We start from the raw sequence: 18,944 nt of genomic DNA on the forward strand, positions 1-18,944 counted from the left end.
TCACGCCGCTCACCATTGTCATCCTGGGCTCTCCGGAGGTGACAGTCGTCGCAGCCTCCGGAGCGGTGGTCTTATCACCACCGGGGTTCCCCGCCACCTCCTCGCTCTCGGCCTCTGAGTCAGACCAAGGCACCGGATCGGCAGTGGAGGCCACCTTCTCCTTCCCCTTCCCGCTGGCAGCCTTCTTCTTCCGCACCAACGGAGGACCATCTGCGGATTCCTCATCAGAACATAAGATTAGAGGAATACCAGCAGAGGTTTCAGCATTGAGGGGTCGAGGGTTGAATAACGCCTTACCTGGCCGCCTGGCGCTCAGGATCTCGTGGCCTAGCGGGTAGACCTCCACGAACCGATCCGCCGTCTGTTCAAGGATGGGCAACTCGTTCTCATCCAGAGCGCGAGTACCCATCCGAGCGGGACTGTAAGCCTCCCGCGGATACAGGAGCGACTGCAAGTCGTTCCCCTCTGAAATAAACAGGAAAGAAGTTAGAAGAGATTCTAAATCAACAAAAAGAAACAGAGCATACCGTAAGGAACAGAGTTCGAACCGTATTCAAGGACGATTGGGATCTTTTGCGCATCCGCATCCTTCCACACCCGGCTCATCCCGAGCATCACCATCCCGGACTCCGCAAACCGGTAAACCGGAGATTGGACTCGGGATATCTTCGAGAACCATTCCGCCTCCTGGTAGTTGGAGGCGTGAAGGCTTGGGAGAGCTTGCCCATTCTTAAATTTCATGGCAAGGGGGATGGCCCGAGCGGAGATGTAGAAGAACTCCCGCTTCCACGAACGAAGACTGCGCTCGGTTGCGCAAATCTTCAAACCCTTGATCCGGGTTATCAGGGTATACCACCCCTGGATGCACCTCCAAGAGTAGAAGGTCATCAGGCGGTCGACGAAGGGCTCAATGCCCAGAATCCGGCACACCCACTCGAAGTGGCGAATCTTCGCGATCGCCATCGGGTGCACCTCGGTCAGGTGCACACCGTGCCTCTCCAGGACACGGTAAACAAACTTTGTCAATGGGAACCTAAGATTCCCATAGACAAAGAATGCAGCATATACCCCGATCTTGCCTCTGGGGGCATCATACACCGTCTGATGGGGTTCAGGAAACTCAGGCTCGAGAGACTCGAGCATGAACTTCCTGACGATGTACTGATACAGATCGACAGGCAGAGCACACTGGCACTCGCCAGCAGTACTCTTGTCATCGGCGAACACCCCAGCCTCCTGGGCTGTAGCTTCGAGATCGTGAGAAGACATCTTGCAGATGAAAGAAGAAAACGATTTCAAGAGAATGCTCGACTGAAAAGATGAGTATTCGCCGGAAATCGTTTTGAAGATGAAGAGAAAAGTGAAAGTGTGGATTACAAAGAACCCTCTCCCCTTTATATACTAATCGCAATTAATGCGATGAATTTAATGCGGAAGAGAGAGAAATCGAAGGTGCAATGAAACTATGACACGTGGCAAAAAGCAAGCTGGCAACAGCTGTTGAAAGGACGCGTACCATTAATTTCGCGGCCACGCGCCCGGAAAATCGCGCCCACGCGCCTGAAAAAGCGTCTGGAATGACCATGTATTGTCACGTCACCATAACTTCCTGCACGTCCTGACAAAGTCAGAAGAAACCGTCGCACGACGTTTCAGAGGTTTGGATTGTTCTTATCCTTTCACCAACTCTTCGAATTTCAAAATTCAAAAAGATTCAAAAGTAAGCGGGAAAATACCCCTTACCTTGGCAACCAAGTAACCATAAGACGGGTGCGGGTACAGTGTTAAGGCAAAACCCTTCACATACTTAGCACCTGCAGGGAATTGAAGCCAAGAATACCTCGGCAACCAACTATAAGACGGGTGCGGGTACAGTGTTAAGGCAAAACCCTTCACATACCTAGCACCCGCAGGGAATTGACGCCAGGAATACCTTGGCAACCAAGTAACCATAAGACGGGTGCGGGTACAGTGTTAAGGCAAAACCCTTCACATACCTAGCACCCGCAGGGAATTGACGCCAGGAATACCTTGGAAGTAAAGTAACCGTAAGACGAGCGCGGGTACAGTGTCAAGGCAAAACCCTTCACATACCTAGCGCTCCGCAGGGAATTGAAACCAATAAGGATCTTCTGGGCAATGCTTGCGGAAACGGAAATAACATCCCCGCATAGCGGGAACGTCGAGAACTACATTGTTTGAAGCTCCAGGATGGAATTGGTGGTTTTAACATAATTGATCACTATGTTCAAAACTACCAAAACCTCATGGAGAATCCACACAAGTGGGACTCAACGCTCCTGACTTGCGAGGAGGTTACAGACCTACCCGCATCATACCCAAAGATCAAGCAGGAAAGTCGGGAATTTCTGCAAGTGACAAGGACTTCCGCGGGAAGAATCCCCATGGAAAACCTTAAAACTAAACCCTTTTCAAAACCCTTTGCTTAAGTCCAAAAGTTCACCTCACTTTATTAAACATTCATGAGAAGAACATTGGACTGGGGGGACTTGAAGAGGTAGGTCCCAGCAGAGCCCAGTTGGACCCGCAAGACTCACCTTGAAGAGGGACGTCTGCGCAGAAACCAACTGGATCCGCAGGACCCACCATGCTCAGAGACGTGACGTCCTTACGCGCAGTACGCAAGCTGTTCCCGCAGGAAATGCCTCCCAATGGTGAAGTACTCTGCCTGTTCCCGCAGCTGCGGATACAAGCCATCAGGGAAGGCCACCCGCGCAGCAAGGCTACACGCACAAGGCATTTAGCTCTCAATCACTCAGTTGTCACCTGAAGGAATGAGCAAAGCCGGGAACAATCCCGCACAAAGGCGGGAGGGGGAATACTCCCGCCCAAAAGCCAGTCCGTACGATACGGGAAGATCTTTTGTACTGTACCTGACGAGGTATGGGCAAAAGATCTGACTAAAGATACGACAGCTTATTGACAACAGTATGGCGAGCAGCATGCTCTTGTACTGTATGTCACTATTAGCCGCTGCCTACTCACCAACTCCTGTCATACCACGTGCATAGCCGGCAGTTGGTGGAAAAGGAATAGTACACAGCAGGCCTGGTCACTGTCAGCCGCTGCCTACCCACCAACTACCAGCATGGCACGTGCGTAGGCCACAGTTGGTAGAACAGGAATACTATTCAGCCGGCCACACCTCCTTGGAAACCTACCTTCGGCTATAAATACCCCAAATGGTATGATCATCTTATCTTATCACATTATCATCATATACTATCTCGTATTACATATTATACCTGATATCTGCTCTAGCAATCTCTTAATATACATTTATATTTAAGAGCAATCTAGTCTGATTCTCACGCCGGAGGGTGGTCACAAGGAGGAACCCCCCCCCCCCTTCTCAGTGACGAGCTCACGGTGTCTGTTTTGCAGGTTATCAGAAGAACCATCTTTGCCGGGTCTAACCCCTCGTGGGAAACATCTATCTAACCCCCAGGTTATCCGTAATCTGCCCGGGGTCCGATTAGTGTTTCTTCACAAACAAATACAAACAGGTATGAATCTTTCCTTTGAATTATTCTAAATGTAAGTTTTATATTTTTATGATGTATTAATGTTATATATTGATTTCGTTGACGGGTGAAAAGTTTAAATCAAAACTACGATACACACGACTCATTAAACTATTTAAGACATTTTAAATATGTAGCCTATCCAAACTATCTCATTGATATGGAGCCAAGCCAAAGAAATATATATTTAATCCATTTCTAAACAGAATAACATTAATTTTTCAAAACAATGGGGTGGTGGTCAATTGACAAAGACTGAGGTCTTGGGTTCAAATCCCGCAAAAAACAGAGATTATAAAGAAATTTGTCCTTCAAAAAAATAAAAATTAAAAAAACGCCAGCTTATATATAAAAGAAAACACACACACACACACACATATATATATATGAGAAGTACAGTTTGAAAACCCTCTTGAGTTGAGAAAACCCGTAAAAACCCTATTTAACATCGTTTTTTTTGTTACATGTAATATATGTTGTTACATTTAATACAAAACATCGAAAACATAAAAAAAATGTTTTGCTTTTTTTTACATTTTTTTATAATTTTTATATATGTTTTCAGAAGAGAGAAAATGTAAATAAACTTTTACATTTTTTATTAACTTTAATTGTGGACCACAAGATTTAATTTTTAATTAAAAACATGTGGTTGAGAATGGGTTTCTTGAGTTTTCACAATTCAAGTAGGTTTTTATTCTAACCTAACCATATATATATATATATATATATGTATATATATATATATATATTTTTTATTTGATATATAAACAATTTTTTAATAAAAGAAATTAAGCAAGCTAACTAATACCAACATGTGCGGGCTAATTTTTAAGTGACAGAGAGCATTTTATTTTTAATGGACCATTATTTACTTTTCAAAAAAAAATTTACTTTTTTAAAAAATGAGATTAAATGAAGCCAAAGTTTGATTGGTGGATTATGAGATTTATCCTATAGGGTAGGGTGTAAATGAAAAATAGGGTGTGTGCAGTTAGAAAATCCCTTGCTCAAACTAGCTACCATAAGCTAAAAATCGAATAAAAAAGAATTTGAAGAATAATGAATATTAAAAAACAATATATGGAACATCATAAATGATAAACCCTAAAATGTTACATGAAACGAATGCTCTTTCTCTTGGGACGAAAAGTCGATCGTTGCTTGAGTCCATCAAGCTGCATCTCCCACACCACTCTCGAAAAACTAACCTTTTGTTCACCGCAAGCATGGTCTCCAACCAAGCTCAAATCATACATTCTTCGAGATTGTGGATCTGAAAGAACTTCATAGGCCTCGCGTAACTCCACAAATTGCTCGGTACATTCCTCCTTTTTAGCCGTAGGACAAACATCCGGATGCAACTGAAGAGCCTTGGCTCGGTACGCTTTCTTGAGATCATGGAAACTAACATTTTGAGACTCAACAGAAAGAACTTGGTACAAGTTCTTTTTGTTATTTATTTGCAATTCTTTGGTTTTACAAGATATGATACTTGTGGTCTTGACACCAATATTAAGGGTAAGAGACATATGAAGAGATGTGGTTTGTGTGTTTGAGAGGAAGAAGTGAAGAAGTTGATGTTTATAAATATAAGAGATGTTGGGTGTGCATTGTTATTATCATAAGTAATATAAACGAGTCTTGAAACAGCAGACGCTTTTGAACGAAAAAGTCAGTTTGTGATGTCCTGGTGGAAGTTTCCAATATTCGGTGTGTATTATTTCATAGATTTAAGTGTTGGAATTAGTCTTAAGGCTTAGTTTGTTTAGACAGTGAAAGCTTCTCTCACTCTCCATTTTTAATTTTAATCTAACCTAATAAAAAAATTATTTTAAATAAATATTTATCATCTTCTCTTGACTGTTTGGTAAGCTCTGAATGATTTCATTAAGAGACTACATCTGAATCGATTAGAGGTAGAACGTATTTTGTTCATTAAAAACGTCTCTTAATGGTTCATGAATGGTTAAGATTTAGAAAATACCGAATGATTCGAATGCAACCTCTTAATGATAGCACAAAACTGCCAAACGTATATATATATATATATATATATATATATATATATATATATATATATATATATATTTACTAGATTTTATCCCCCATATTACGGGGATTGTTTTACGTTATTCGTTTTTAATATTTATATATGTATATTTGGGTTTTAATTTTATTTATTGTAAGAAAGTTGATAATTAATATACTTGAGGTTTGATGATGAAATGGTTTCACAAATAAATTATATGTTATAATCCGGTTTAAAAGCTATCTGGGTTTGGTGATACCCATTACCCGTTTATTTTATTTATTATAAAATTGTTTCTTAATTATAAATAATATCTTTTTTTTAAATAAAATAGGATATTAATTTTTAGTATTTTCCTATTTTATATGATTTTCATATCAAATATTTGATTAGATTATTTTTTATTATAATGAGACGTTATAACTCGTTTAAGAGCTATCTGGGTTTGGTGAGACATTTACCCGTGAATTCGGGTCAAATGCGTAAGAAGCCTTCATTTACAAATAAAACAATCTGATGGCTTGAGAGAATGGTTGTTTTACATTTTTTGTTTTTTAATATTTATTTTTTGTATTTTAATTTTCTTTATTGTAAGAAAGTTAATAATATACTTAGGGTTGGATGATGAAAGGGTTTCATAAATAAATGATATGTTATAACCCGTTTAAAGCTATCTGGATTTGGTGACCCATGACCCCCTTATGTTTTTTTACTATAAAATTATTTATTAATTACAAATAATATCTTTTTCTTTTTAAATTGGATATCAAATTTTAATATATCCCTATTTTATAGGATTTTCATATCAAATAATTGGTTAGATTAATTTTTAATTTAATGAGATGTTATAACTCGTTTAAGAGCTATCTGGTTTGGTAAGACCCATACCCATGAATTTGGGTAAATCAATGAGAGACATCCATTTAAAAATCAAGAAATCTGGTGGCTTCCATAAAAGGGGGGAGCGACCACATCGCGACACATAGGATTTTAGGGCTATTGTTTATATATATTATAAATGAGTGATTTCAAATGAGAACCCCTTTGAGTTTTAAAAACTCGAAAAAACTCAGTGTAACGATTTTTTATTTTTTTTTTTGAATTTTTTTTATACATGCATAATATATACATATACGTAAAAAAAACTACATTTTTTACGCACCGAGTCGACTTTTTACACATGTGTAACGGACGTAAAAGTTAGTGTAACCACTTACATCTTTATTCTCTCTTCTACTTTGACTTTTTTGCCAGATTTAATTTCAACCACATATTTCAATCCATTTAATTAAATGTGTGGTCTAGAATGGAGTTCTTAAGTTCTCACAACTCAAATGATTCTTAACAGATCACTCCCTATCACCTTAAGAGGGTGTTCGGGATTCCTTGTTTCACCTCTTTTTTAAAAAGTTAATAAGTTACAATATTGTGACTTATTAACTTTTTTTCTCACAACATAAAATGTATATTTGGGTCTTTTGTAGTTGTTTAAAATACGATGGTCAAATTTTATTACAAGTTCACACGACTTTCTACGAGGGAGTTTTTGTAGTTACAAGTATATGCACATTCACCAAATTATTTCATATATTATTCCAAAATTTCTTTCTCTTCATATGGACACTGTTCTTTTTCCATGTGCATTATACGAAGGTACTATCCGCTTTGATTATGGCAACAGAGAATTTTGTATTCCTTGTCTTCGGTCTATGTACCAACCACATGCATCTAATAATCGGGTGATCTGCGGGACAAGGCACAAGTTCCTACGTATCATTTTCCTGTAAGCCCTAAATTCGTTTGTCATGACATTACACCAGTTATGATTGGTTGGAATGGAAGGGATAGGTTGCGCGATGTGTAAATTTAAACAAGTAATAGGTTTAGTAGTACTGGATTTTTCTCTCGAGTGGCCATAGTGTGAGGATTATTAACTGGACGAGCGTATGCAGTGGGTCATCCAAAAGGCTTTTTTTGAATGGCTTTATGCAACTAGTTGCCGGCAAACTCCAAAAGTCTTACCACCTGCATACAATCCACTTTACCGAGTTTGAATCCTAGAACAATGGTGATCTCCCCTATTAATGGCACGCACTCGTCGTAATCGAACCGAGACCCCTAAGAGGTCCTTACAAAATTCTGGCCACATGTATATTTCGAAACATGATACATCACCTTGTCTCACACTTAATCCAACTAGCATTTCCCAATTAAGCTAAGAATTACTGGAAAAAAAAACGGCACTTAACTCAATATCATAGATGTGGCATAAAACCCGGTTTCAAACCTAACCCGGAATCGGACCCGGTATACCTGACCCGCATGTACGAATCATGTTTCAGTTTCTTAGAGAACCCGTACTTGAAACCAACCTGGACCACCCGCCGAAACCAGTTCCACCTCTACCAAGTCAAAACTCTAAAGCGAACCACTCAGTCAAAGACCCAACCATGCTCAAATCGGTTTCCACCTAACCCAGTTATAAACTTTATTAACCTAACCCAAAACCAGTTCCTACCAGATTCCCAGTTCCCAAAAAACCCCAATTTACCCACCTCTAATCTATCCTTTTAAATTACTTAAATGGGCTAAAAGTCTAAAAAACAAAGATAGAAAACTTAACTCCTAAGTTTAGTATATCGGCCCAAACATATATGGTCACCCAACTTGTTTGACAAGTCTTTGTGTTCGTCAACGTCTTCTTCCCCTTAGGGTTCCAATAATAATAATAATAATAATAATATCTCAACACAACACAAACCAATCCAAACACAAATTAAAACCCATAATAATCCATGGCTAAGAAATCATAATCAAAAGAATCTGGAGATGGGTCATCATCATCATCAATCGCACCGTTTCTGTCCAAATGTTACGAGATGGTGGATGACCCATCAACTGACGCCTTAATTTCTTGGAGTCCGACTTAAGACAGTTTCATTGTGTGGAATGAAGCCGAGTTTACTGCCGAGTTGCTTCCTAAGTACTTTAAGCATAGCAATTATTCCAGTTTTCAACGCCAGCTTAATATCTATGTGAGGTTCTTCATTTTGTGATTTGGGTTTTGGGTTTTGTTTGATTATATATTTGTTGTTGTTATGTGTTTAATTTGTAATTTAGGGGTGACAGTTTCTGACACTAGTACGGAGATAAATTGGTTTTGGTTTGGGATTAAATAGTTTCGTGTCATGAACAGGTCGATTTGTTTAAGACAGGGTTAAAATCATGTCTAAACAGGTCTTAACCTAACCTAGGGATGACTTTGGTACCGGTGTCAGAAGTAGTGATCCCAAGAATTACAAAAACGGGTAGCGGTACCGAAAGTTCTAGGTATGATACCGAAAGTTATAGGTGTGGTACCGAACCGGTACGGTAATTTAACCCAAAATGCCGGTATCGATCCCGAAAAAGTCAAAAGGTCAGTACCGAACATTTATGGTTTGGTAGCTGTACCAGGTACTATTTGCTCATCTCTATTGTAACCTGCTTAACCTGATGATATCTATTTATATTTTTTTTTTAAATATATACATATTTATATTTGTTGGAAGGATATAATTGTTATGGATCTTAATTTATGGTAATATTTATTTTATTTTGTTAATTGTTAACTATATTAAATGTTCCGGGCTGTGTCGGTTCAGCTTGTGTCGCGTCAGTAAATAGGTGATATTAATTGTGTTAAATAGGTCGTGTCGTGTAACAAGTTTATTAACAGGTTCGTGTTTGAAGAAAATGACATGATTAGTTTGTTGTGTCGTGTTCGTGTTTAGCACTTGTGTTAATCGTGTCATGTGGTGCCTGACCTGTTTAACACGTTTTAGACCTGTTTTGGCAGCCCGGTTTAATTTCATATTGGTGATTAAGATTAACATTTTGAGTTCTTTACATAGTTTCTGTGATATTTGGCTTATTTTATGTGTATGCTTAATTTTATCTTGAAGTCTACCACGGAATGCTGCTACTGTAATCGACTGAATTTTATTTCAACTACTTTCATATTTATGCTGATGGAGTTAATAACTTATTTGTTATTTTGTTTATGTTCTAGCTCATTTGGATTCTAATATTCCATGGTGCTTTTGGGATAAAAAGATTGATACTTTACTTGTGATTAATTTCTTGGCTTTTTACTTTATTTCCAACATTTTTTTTTCCAATGGAATTAGGGATTTAGGAAAACCGACACGGATCGATGGGAGTTTGCAAATGACGGTTTCATCAAAGGCCAAAAACATTTATTAAAGACCATCAACCGAAAGAAAGCAACGATTGTAACCACTCAGCAAAAAACTCCACATCAGCAACCAACTGAGCCCGACCTCAATATTGTTAACCGACATGAAGCAGCACCGTACACCAACTTATGGAAAGAAGTAGAAAGCCTCAAAACGGATAAAAACTCGTTAATGCAGGAGCTCGTGAAACAGAGACAGCATCAAGAAACATCAAAAACTAAAATGTTGGTTCTTCGTGAACAGTTAAAAGGTATGGAAAAAAACCAACATCAAATGTTGTCGTTTATCGTTATGGCGATGCAAAGCCCTGGTTTTATCGCTCAGTTATCACCTCCGGTGCAAACAAAAAGTAAAACTAGATTGAAGCCACGAAGGCGCAATTGTGAAATACCAGCCGCCAGTTGAACAACCGAGTTTGATGTTTGAAGATTCGATTGAAGTCGATGATCTTTTTATGGATTGTGTTCCCGAGCCTGCGTTTGATGTGGGTATAAACGAAACGGAAATTATCGACCCGTTAATATTACATGATCTGCCTGACGGCGATGATATGCTGGATCAGCTTCTTGCAAGTGATGTTGATGAAGAACACGAGTTTGGTATTGTTATCATCCGATTCTTATTAACTTTAGTATTATGTGGTAAGTCTGTTTTGTTAATTTTGGTTTACATTGATCGCTTATCGTCGAGTTTCTTGTTTGTAATGTTCTGTATACGGTGTTATAATGAAGGTGGATTCTCGAGGTTGCTCTCGGGTTATGAATGTATATTGAGAAAGCGGGTTATAATCCGTCTGACGATTTTGGTCAAGTTATTTTTTGTGAATCTCTAGTTGTACATCAGTGGTTGATGGCTATGGATTGAGAATTTGACAGTGTTAATCCTTCCTGCAAGTTAATATTCAAGCTTGGGCTTGTCTCGTTTCAAGCTTGAGATCTCTTATAGTCAAATGAAGTATATGTTTGTAAACAAGTTGAGTTCGATTTGTTTAACTTAAGAGAACTTCAAGCTTGAGCTTGGTTTATTTCAAGGGAGTTTTATTTATGAAGCTCAACTTGTATATAATTTTTCATGTTTTATCTCTGTTTAGGCTTGACTAGTTTACTATTATTGAATATATAATAATTATTTAATTTGCATATATGTAAAATAGTTTATGCATAAGTATTTAATATATAATATAAGTTATATTATTTAGTTATTTATCATATACTTATTATTAACATGCAAAACTATTTTAGTTATGAAGATTGTGATCATTCATTAATTTAATAGGATTTGATTTAAACTTAATTTTGAGTCTTTTAAACTAGCAGTCTCAAATCTTTTGATGAGTCAAAATCTCAAATAGTTCACGAGCTGCTTAGTTTGTTTTAACACATTTTAATCAGTGACGGTTAAGGCTTAAGAGTCATCCTTGCTCGTAGAGAACCGTCTTTTTTAGTTGTGATTCCTTCGTTTGGACTCGTGGGCATGGATGGGTTTGGCTACTCTTGACTTGGGTAGCTGGCTACTTGGGGTCGTGGTCGAGTGAGTCACCCGTTAGACTGTAAGAGGCTCCCTAATGTGGGGTTTATGCCTCCCTTTCCCTTGGTCTTTGAACAATCAGTTTTTGTAATTTATAATTGTTTGTTCATGGGCTCATGGCAACCCAAAAACGATTTCAGTATTACCTTTTCAGATTAACTTGTGAAAAAATAAAAATAGGTTCGAGAACCGAAACCATTATTGAGACCCGTTTGACAAGAACCAGTTAGGAACCGACACATGTTGTTGGTTTGGAGTTTCTGGGCCAGGAGTTAGTTTGAAACCGGGTATTTAGGATCAACTTGTGGAACCGGTTTATGATAGTTTGATAAATTTTAGCGTTTTTTTCTCGCCGTTGAAGGCCTTTTTTACGCCTTTGCCTCACATTTTTACCTTTTTATTTATGCCTTTGCCCCACATATGTAGTAAATAAAGCTATTGGTTGTGTCGGTTTAATCAAAGCACCCTCTAATTTATTAAATCTCAAATAGCTTTCGAAGGGGAGCAACCTTTCGTTGGTGTTGGATCTCCGTCAAGCAACTTAATAGGTTTTGCGATCATAACTATGAGGAGGAACGGATAAATTTGGAAGCATTTTGATTAATGCGAAATGTTAGGTGGTCCGAACAAAGATCATGCCATTAATTGTGTTGCCGTGTTGAACCAATGCCTACATGTTGGTGAGGTTGAAACTTGCTTGAAAGAATAACTATTTGAGGTTACTTTGTTAACTATTTGATTCCCAATCGGTTTGGAACCTAGACCGGATCCAATGGGATTGAATTTTTCTCGAATTAGTCCAACTGAAATCCTTTTTGACTTTTGTTGACCAACAATAGAATTGATTCTAACCAAAACCAATTAGGCCAGGATACCGAATTTGCAATTGTGGCGCTATACATGAATTTCTAAAAATCATGCAATGAAAATTATTATATTAAAATAACCGTATGAGTTACAAGAAAATAAAATAAACTTTTACAAAGATTGAACAAATTAAAAAGAATAAAACATTCCTTCACCATACCAAGTTCTAAGTGGTTCTAAATATGTACAAAAATGACATTTGGTGCTACATTTTAATGGACTTTTGAGTCCTTAACCTTTATAGGTACGTCAAACTTATATAATGACAGCAAAACTCATTCACTTCTTACAATTTAACTAAGTTCAACATATGTTCAATAACGAAAACTTGACAAGAAGGCATATTTTACCTTTATTCATGTGAAGTTTAGCCCCGGTAACCAACCAATGTCCGGGGTTGTCCCTTGGTCCCTTACATACTTGTGTCATATCAACAAACTTCAAAAGTTTTGGCGTCGGTACCTCCACTGGCGGCCCCTTTGGGAAAACACCAGAATCTACCACTACATCAGAAGATTTTAACTCTTTCTCGGGATTTCCAGTCAATGTTGTGCTTATTGCTGACATGAAACCCGACCTTTGTGATTGATTGATCGGGCCTATAGTCCAAGACGATTGGGCAATGCATGAATTTGAAACCTTAGAATATAATAACCGGAGATGCAAAATGCTCTTTGAGTCATGCTTTTGAACATGAAGTTGAGCTCCTGTAACAATAAACGAGGCATCTTTTCCAGGGACCGCCCAGTCAGGATCGTATTTGACCGGGGCGGTGCAAATATGGGAAAACCTCTTCCATTGAACTGGCTCATAGAAGCGTGGATCAGCAATTTCTGATCCACGCCAATTTAAAGATTCATCAATTTTATCTTTAAATAAAACAGGCGTCTCTGATAAGTGTTGTAAGTGTATGGCTAGCCTGATATAAGAGAAAGGAATGTTTTTATAAGAAGTCTTACAATGTGCAATGGGTATACGTATTTTGATAATCGCTTACAAAGATAGCTTACCTGTTGCATTTCATACCCTCGAGATAGAGTCGCATTCCAGTAACAGGCTTCTTCGATATTGTGACCTTTAAATAACCGTTTTTAACATTAGCATATTAACCATTGGAATTAAAAAAAAAGTAATATTCATTTAATTCTTGTTAGGGTGTGAAGTATTCAAATCGGGTTTTGAAAATATTAAAATTCAAATGGAAACAAATTTGAAGTAATTTTTATGGTTATTTTTGTTGTATTAGTGATAAAACCTAATTCATAATTTGGTTTTAGAACCTCGTTTCGATATGAACCAACCCGAAAACCCGTAGTAAATGTATAATTTATCCTATTATAAAATAAAGCCATACTCTCTTTCAATCAAATTGGATCGAGTTACAAATTTACCATTTCTCCCGTTATTTGGTTTATACGAGACAACTCAAATTTGAATCGGTTTTTTCAGTTCTAAGACAAATTCAGTCCGATTTCAAATTCATTTTAAAAATTCTAAATTCGATGAATCCGATTCAACTAACCCGAAAACCGATTCGGTAAACCATCATTACCGTAACTTTGAGGCATGGTGTATTTACCTGTGTGGTGTTTACATAGAGCTTGGGGCCCATCAAGGTAAAATTCAAGCCCGGGGTTCTAATGGCTCTATTAGTAGTCAGGCCCAACGAAAGCTCACTATGAACGGGAGCCCATAATTTATGGGCTTGAAAGTCCAAAAAGTATTCCAAATCTGCAATTGGAGGCTTATCTGCATTTCAATAATAATTATTATTATTCGTTTATTATACACTATTTATTTAGTTTAAAGAAAAATAGGAAAAATGAACCGTACAACGAAGATAGAGGTTGATCGCATGCGATAAGAAACCCTTGCCAGGAATACCCGGAAGGAGGGAGGTGATCGGGATGAAGTCGAAATTAATAGCGTCTGGCATTGACGGCACCGTCAATAACCATTCACAATGTGTAGTGGAAGTAAGATCTCCTCCTCTCTTTGAACACATTACACTTAAACCCTACACCATTCATGCAAGTATTAGTTAAAAATATTTATGAAATAATTTAATATACATATAATTGCAATTTAGTATTTACATGTAAAGGGACATAATTATGAGAAAACTTATTTTTCATTAAAAAACAAAAAACTTTATACTACACGTTCATATATGCAGTATATCAAACCACACATATATAATATGCATATATCATGATATACTGTATATATATAGTATAAAGTTTTTTTTTTCTTGCTAAGAAGAGTTTTGTCATTATCCCTCTTTCTCTACATATGAATTGTAGAAATTATAATGTGTAATACAATAAAATAATAAAAAGATATATTCTTAAAAATATTCAGTGTACATGACCAAGTCAAGAACCTGCTTGCGTTTACACATCTTCAAAGGAAATGCCGTATGAATAAAGAAATGTAAAACTGATATTACATATAGCTTGCCTCACACGGTAGCGCGCCTTTTGTTATCTTATAGATATAATGTATATATAATAAATAATACGTTGAAATAATAAACTAAAGAATTATACCAAGTCAAAACTATAAAGTAGAATTTTACTCTCTTGTAAACTCGAAACTGGCCACACTTCTCTCCTTTGAATTTATCTTTTGAATTATATATAATTATATACCTAATGTTTGTACGTAATTACAAACCTCATAAACTGTTACACTATAAGTTGTTGAAGGAGATGTTAGGATCTATTTTGTCACTCAGTTAAGAGTAGTCGGGTGTGGGCCCAAATGTGAATGGTTTAAAACTCTCATTAAGTTCGAAGATGTGTACATATATGTACACACTCAACCAGAACCAATGATTGATCTAAAACATATCCAAGATTGGTTATAGGACCACCTAGACTAAACAAAAATTGGTATGTCCCATGCAAGTACATAAAAGTAATCGGGTGTATATATAATATGATTTTGGATCAAATATAAATGAAATTAAGATGTTAATTGTAAGAATCAAATAGAGTAATTATATATACAAGTGGAGTAATTATGTAATTACATCATAGAATAATTATGTAATTACTCTACTTGGTTCTTATAATTAGCACGTTAATTTTATTTGTATGTTAATTTTCCCCTATATAATAATATATTGCTTTAGTGTATGGTAATCAAACTTACATCCTTGGGTGTGGTAGACGAGAAGCCGTTGTAGAGCATTAGTTCCGGGTCGAAAATGGTTGTGAATGCGGAAGGTGTCTGCAATTACGTTGATAAACTTGTTAATTTAAATAATATAAACTTCATATTTTATTATGTTATATATAGATGGTTATGTTTTTTTTTTCAATATATATTGAAGACAAGAAAAAGAAACCCTAATGACTATTGAACCTTGTTCTTGTGTTCCTTGTTCTTAAGTTGATGAGGGGAGAAAGTGCAAGAGCCATTGAACATTTGATCTCCAATGTCTTCCAAGTGTTTTTTGAGTTGTGAAGGCTCCAAGTTAGAGGTTTTGCTTTGCTTCAACATTATTACGTCTTGCCCTCCTATACCAATCCCAACTATTATGTGTGTTCCATATTTCTCTATGAATCTTAAAAAAAAAGTAAAAAAGAAAGGCATTCAATAATTCAATAAATAATTATGGATAATTGCTCAAAGTAAATGATAACATGTGTCAAACATCAACATTACTAGAAGGAAATCACTAACATGTCACAATATTGACTTGATTTATTTTGTATCAACTAAAATTTTTATAATTCTTTGTATGTGGTATTTGATGTCTACACCTAACCAACTACTCATTTGCCATCTCTTGTTTATAAGTCATGGTCATTTGTTACATTTATTAATTCTCATTTAGTTTGAAAAAATCTTAGTTAACTTTCAAAATATCGGTTAGGTAATTTGACCATTTTAAATCAAAGCAAGAAGAAGAATAGCAAAGGGTTAGAATTTTTAAAATGAAATATTAGCCAAAATCGGTATAAGATCTGTCGTGTCAGATAAGATTTTTTGTAGTGCTTTTGTCTTTTTGTTGATAAAATATTACTCATTATATTATACCAGGTATCACTACCAGAAAACAGGTCAAATTGCGACAACGATTTTTTTGGCAAAATTATGGTAAATGGCATGTAGCCACGTGTTTCCGACAAACCTGATTTGCGTGAAAAAAAGCTAGATTAATTTGTGTATTGAATGCCTAGATGAATGTATTGAATGCCCACGTGAATGAAAGCAAACAAAACAAGATACTGGATTAATTTGAATAAGTGTTTGGTTAATGTTGTTTCTAGTTTATAAAACTTTATAATGTTTTATTAAAATAACGAATGTCTTTTAATTAAAATTAAATTCTACATGAACACGCAAAATTAGCCATTGATATTGTTGTAATGAACAGTCAAACAATTGAACAACTTTAATTACCTGGCTATCGTTGACATTAATGAAATTCTTTAAAAGTCTCTGGGATATTATCCATAAATAAAAAATTAATTCTACACTTAAATAATAACAAACTTAAATAGACTTATAACTTACCATGATGTATTTAAAGAAAAATATTATTATTATTATTATTATTATTAACCATAATATTATAATATATTATAATAATATAATACATTGTGCAAATTTCTTGACTTGGTCATTAGTTACCGGTTTGGTCATCTATAATGGGGTCAAAAACACAAAATCCACCATGTCTGCACCTCCACAAAATCAATACACACCCACCAACCTGATCATGCCATATTATGCATATTTGACTTTATAATTATGATCTTTAAATTTTCAAAACAATAAATATTTAATAATAAAAATAGTAACCTTCAAGGTGTGCTTTCTTAATCTAATTTCCAACTTAAATAATAAAGATTTTCTATGAAAATATTGATAAGCATCTAATTCTAGTTTATGTAAGACAATTAAAATATTGATTTCACTAGTTTTTCGCTAATTAGCAGGTTGATGATGGATTTTCCTGTAACTATTCACGTATTTAAAATAATATGAAAATGATGATCATACTATGATAGTTCTTCTTACCTTGCAAGAGCAGGAGGATCCCAAGTTGAAGGAACCGCGTTTCGAACTTCATCCGAAAGAATCAACGGGTACCGATCAAGATGAACATTAAACAACATAATGAAGTAACCATCCAACCCTAAATACTTTGTGTTAGCAGCATCACTAGCCCACGAACCGCTTTGAAACCCGAACATGGCGTTAAAGAACCCGTTCGGGATCTTACCAGGTACTGAACACTTTTTGTTGAAGAACTCCGACATCTAAACACAACAATCAAAGCATCAAAAACCCTTACATAGTATTTTTATTTATTTACAAACTATAAACTTGAAACTTACGTGATTAAAGTCAAGAATATCAGATTGAAACCGAACCCTATCGCCTTTGTCGCATTTAATATCCGGTGACACGCCTTTAAACGATCCAAACCCAGGCACACGAAGCTCGGTTTCGTTACCGTTTAGTTCAACTAAGCGGTCTTTGCCTTTGCAATACTTTAAGCGGAAATCAGATGTTAAATCAAAGCCTCTTCCAAGGCTGTTGATGGCTTTTTGAACGAGTTTTTCGCTCATTTTTTGTTTGTTTATTATGGTTTGAGGGGCGGGTGAGTATTAGAAAATGAAATTGTGAATATGGAAAATATGGGGTTTTAATATATGGGTGTGATGAATGAAGACAGGATTGGAGAATTTGTGTGGTGATGTCTTGGAAGTTTCATATTTGGTTTGTTTTTTTTGGTTCCTTTTGTTGATTCTCTCTGACTGATAACTTATTTGTATTTATTGGAAAGCCGACCTTAATTGGTAATAAAAATAATATTCTTACATTATTTATGTATTTATTTAAAAACGTTTAAGTATAGGTGATTAATAGCTTATTTTTATTTAAAGTATATCTAGGTTCCGTGTATTACACGGGTTTGAAAACTTAAATCTTATTTATTATCTTAATATATGATTTTGGTTTTTCAAGTTGCAATAATCATATACAAAACGCACATCAAAACTCTTGAAAAAAATCACAAAAGCTGAAAAATGTAAACAAACTACTTCTAAGTATATTATTATGTTAGTTTCAACATATATATCTTGCTATTGAACAAACAACTACAATAGTGGTAAAAAAAATTTTACTAAAAGATTCAAATTGAGGGTTTAATGATATTAAATTATTAACCATCCATAACCAACAAAAAATAAACTTGTGTGACTTACTTCATTTATTTTTTTTTCTAATTCATGTCTTAGGTCATAAAATTAGAAGCAATGACAACAGCATATTATAGGCAAAGAAGGTGTAATACTAATCAAGTTATAGGCATTTGATTACGAAATTTTTTTTTTTGTTTCAAACATGCCATCTTACTAAACTTTTAATTTTAAACGATCTTGACACATTTTACTCAACTCTAACATACAAGAAACTAAACAGTTATAGTGAGTTTTATATTTGTGTGTTAGAGTAAAAATAAAAAAGTTGTAAAGAAAACATGTTCCGAACCAAAAGTAAAATTTTTTTTAAAATAGCCAGTTTAGACCCTAACTTGTACCGACCAAACCGGTTCTTATGAGTTGTGCCGATTGACACGACCCGTTCGTTTTGCCAGTTATAGAAGAACACGGTAGCAAATTAAACCCATTTACTTAAAGAGTCGAATACAAGTTTAACTTGCCCGAAATGTTTCAAGTCATACTAAAATGGGTTTGTTTCAAGTGGAAC

At 35.9% G+C, this 18,944-nt stretch overlaps 1 protein-coding gene and 1 pseudogene across 2 annotated transcripts; one reads left to right on the forward strand and one right to left on the reverse strand.

Annotated features, from left to right (window-relative positions):
• Positions 1-7,193: 7,193 nt before the first annotated feature.
• LOC143572588 (heat stress transcription factor A-1-like) lies at positions 7,194-10,647 on the forward strand (annotated as a pseudogene). The gene is made up of 4 exons (XR_013142283.1): positions 7,194-7,230; positions 8,398-8,612; positions 9,747-10,456; positions 10,547-10,647. The product of XR_013142283.1 is annotated as a heat stress transcription factor A-1-like (transcript).
• A 1,728-nt stretch (positions 10,648-12,375) lies between these two features.
• Positions 12,376-17,797, reverse strand: LOC143573783 (MACPF domain-containing protein At1g14780-like). Its single transcript, XM_077058583.1, has 8 exons — positions 17,564-17,797; positions 17,244-17,485; positions 15,579-15,780; positions 15,366-15,443; positions 14,043-14,226; positions 13,789-13,958; positions 13,220-13,284; positions 12,376-13,128 (listed from the first exon to the last, which is right to left on the reverse strand). The coding sequence occupies exons 1-8, from the start codon at positions 17,795-17,797 to the stop codon at positions 12,513-12,515; spliced, it is 1,791 nt and encodes a 596-aa protein (XP_076914698.1). The 3' UTR covers positions 12,376-12,512.
• Between the last annotated feature and the right edge of the window lie 1,147 nt (positions 17,798-18,944).

This window comes from Bidens hawaiensis, unplaced genomic scaffold, assembly GCF_021521415.1.
Source record: "Bidens hawaiensis isolate Kalapana, Puna unplaced genomic scaffold, B.hawaiensis_p1.1 tig00001382_1, whole genome shotgun sequence".
NCBI lineage: Eukaryota > Viridiplantae > Streptophyta > Magnoliopsida > Asterales > Asteraceae > Bidens > Bidens hawaiensis.

Excerpts from the sequence above, each read along its gene's own strand:
- LOC143573783 (XM_077058583.1), bottom strand. The coding sequence starts at position 17,797 with ATGAGCGAAAAACTCGTTCAAAAAGCCATCAACAGCCTTGGAAGAGGC. Across the intron at positions 15,444-15,578 it reads ACAAGGAACACAAGAACAAG|ACACCTTCCGCATTCACAAC; the intron begins GTTCAATAGTCA and ends ACGTAATTGCAG. Across the intron at positions 14,227-15,365 it reads CGTCTACCACACCCAAGGAT|GGTTTAAGTGTAATGTGTTC; the intron begins GTAAGTTTGATT and ends TGAATGGTGTAG.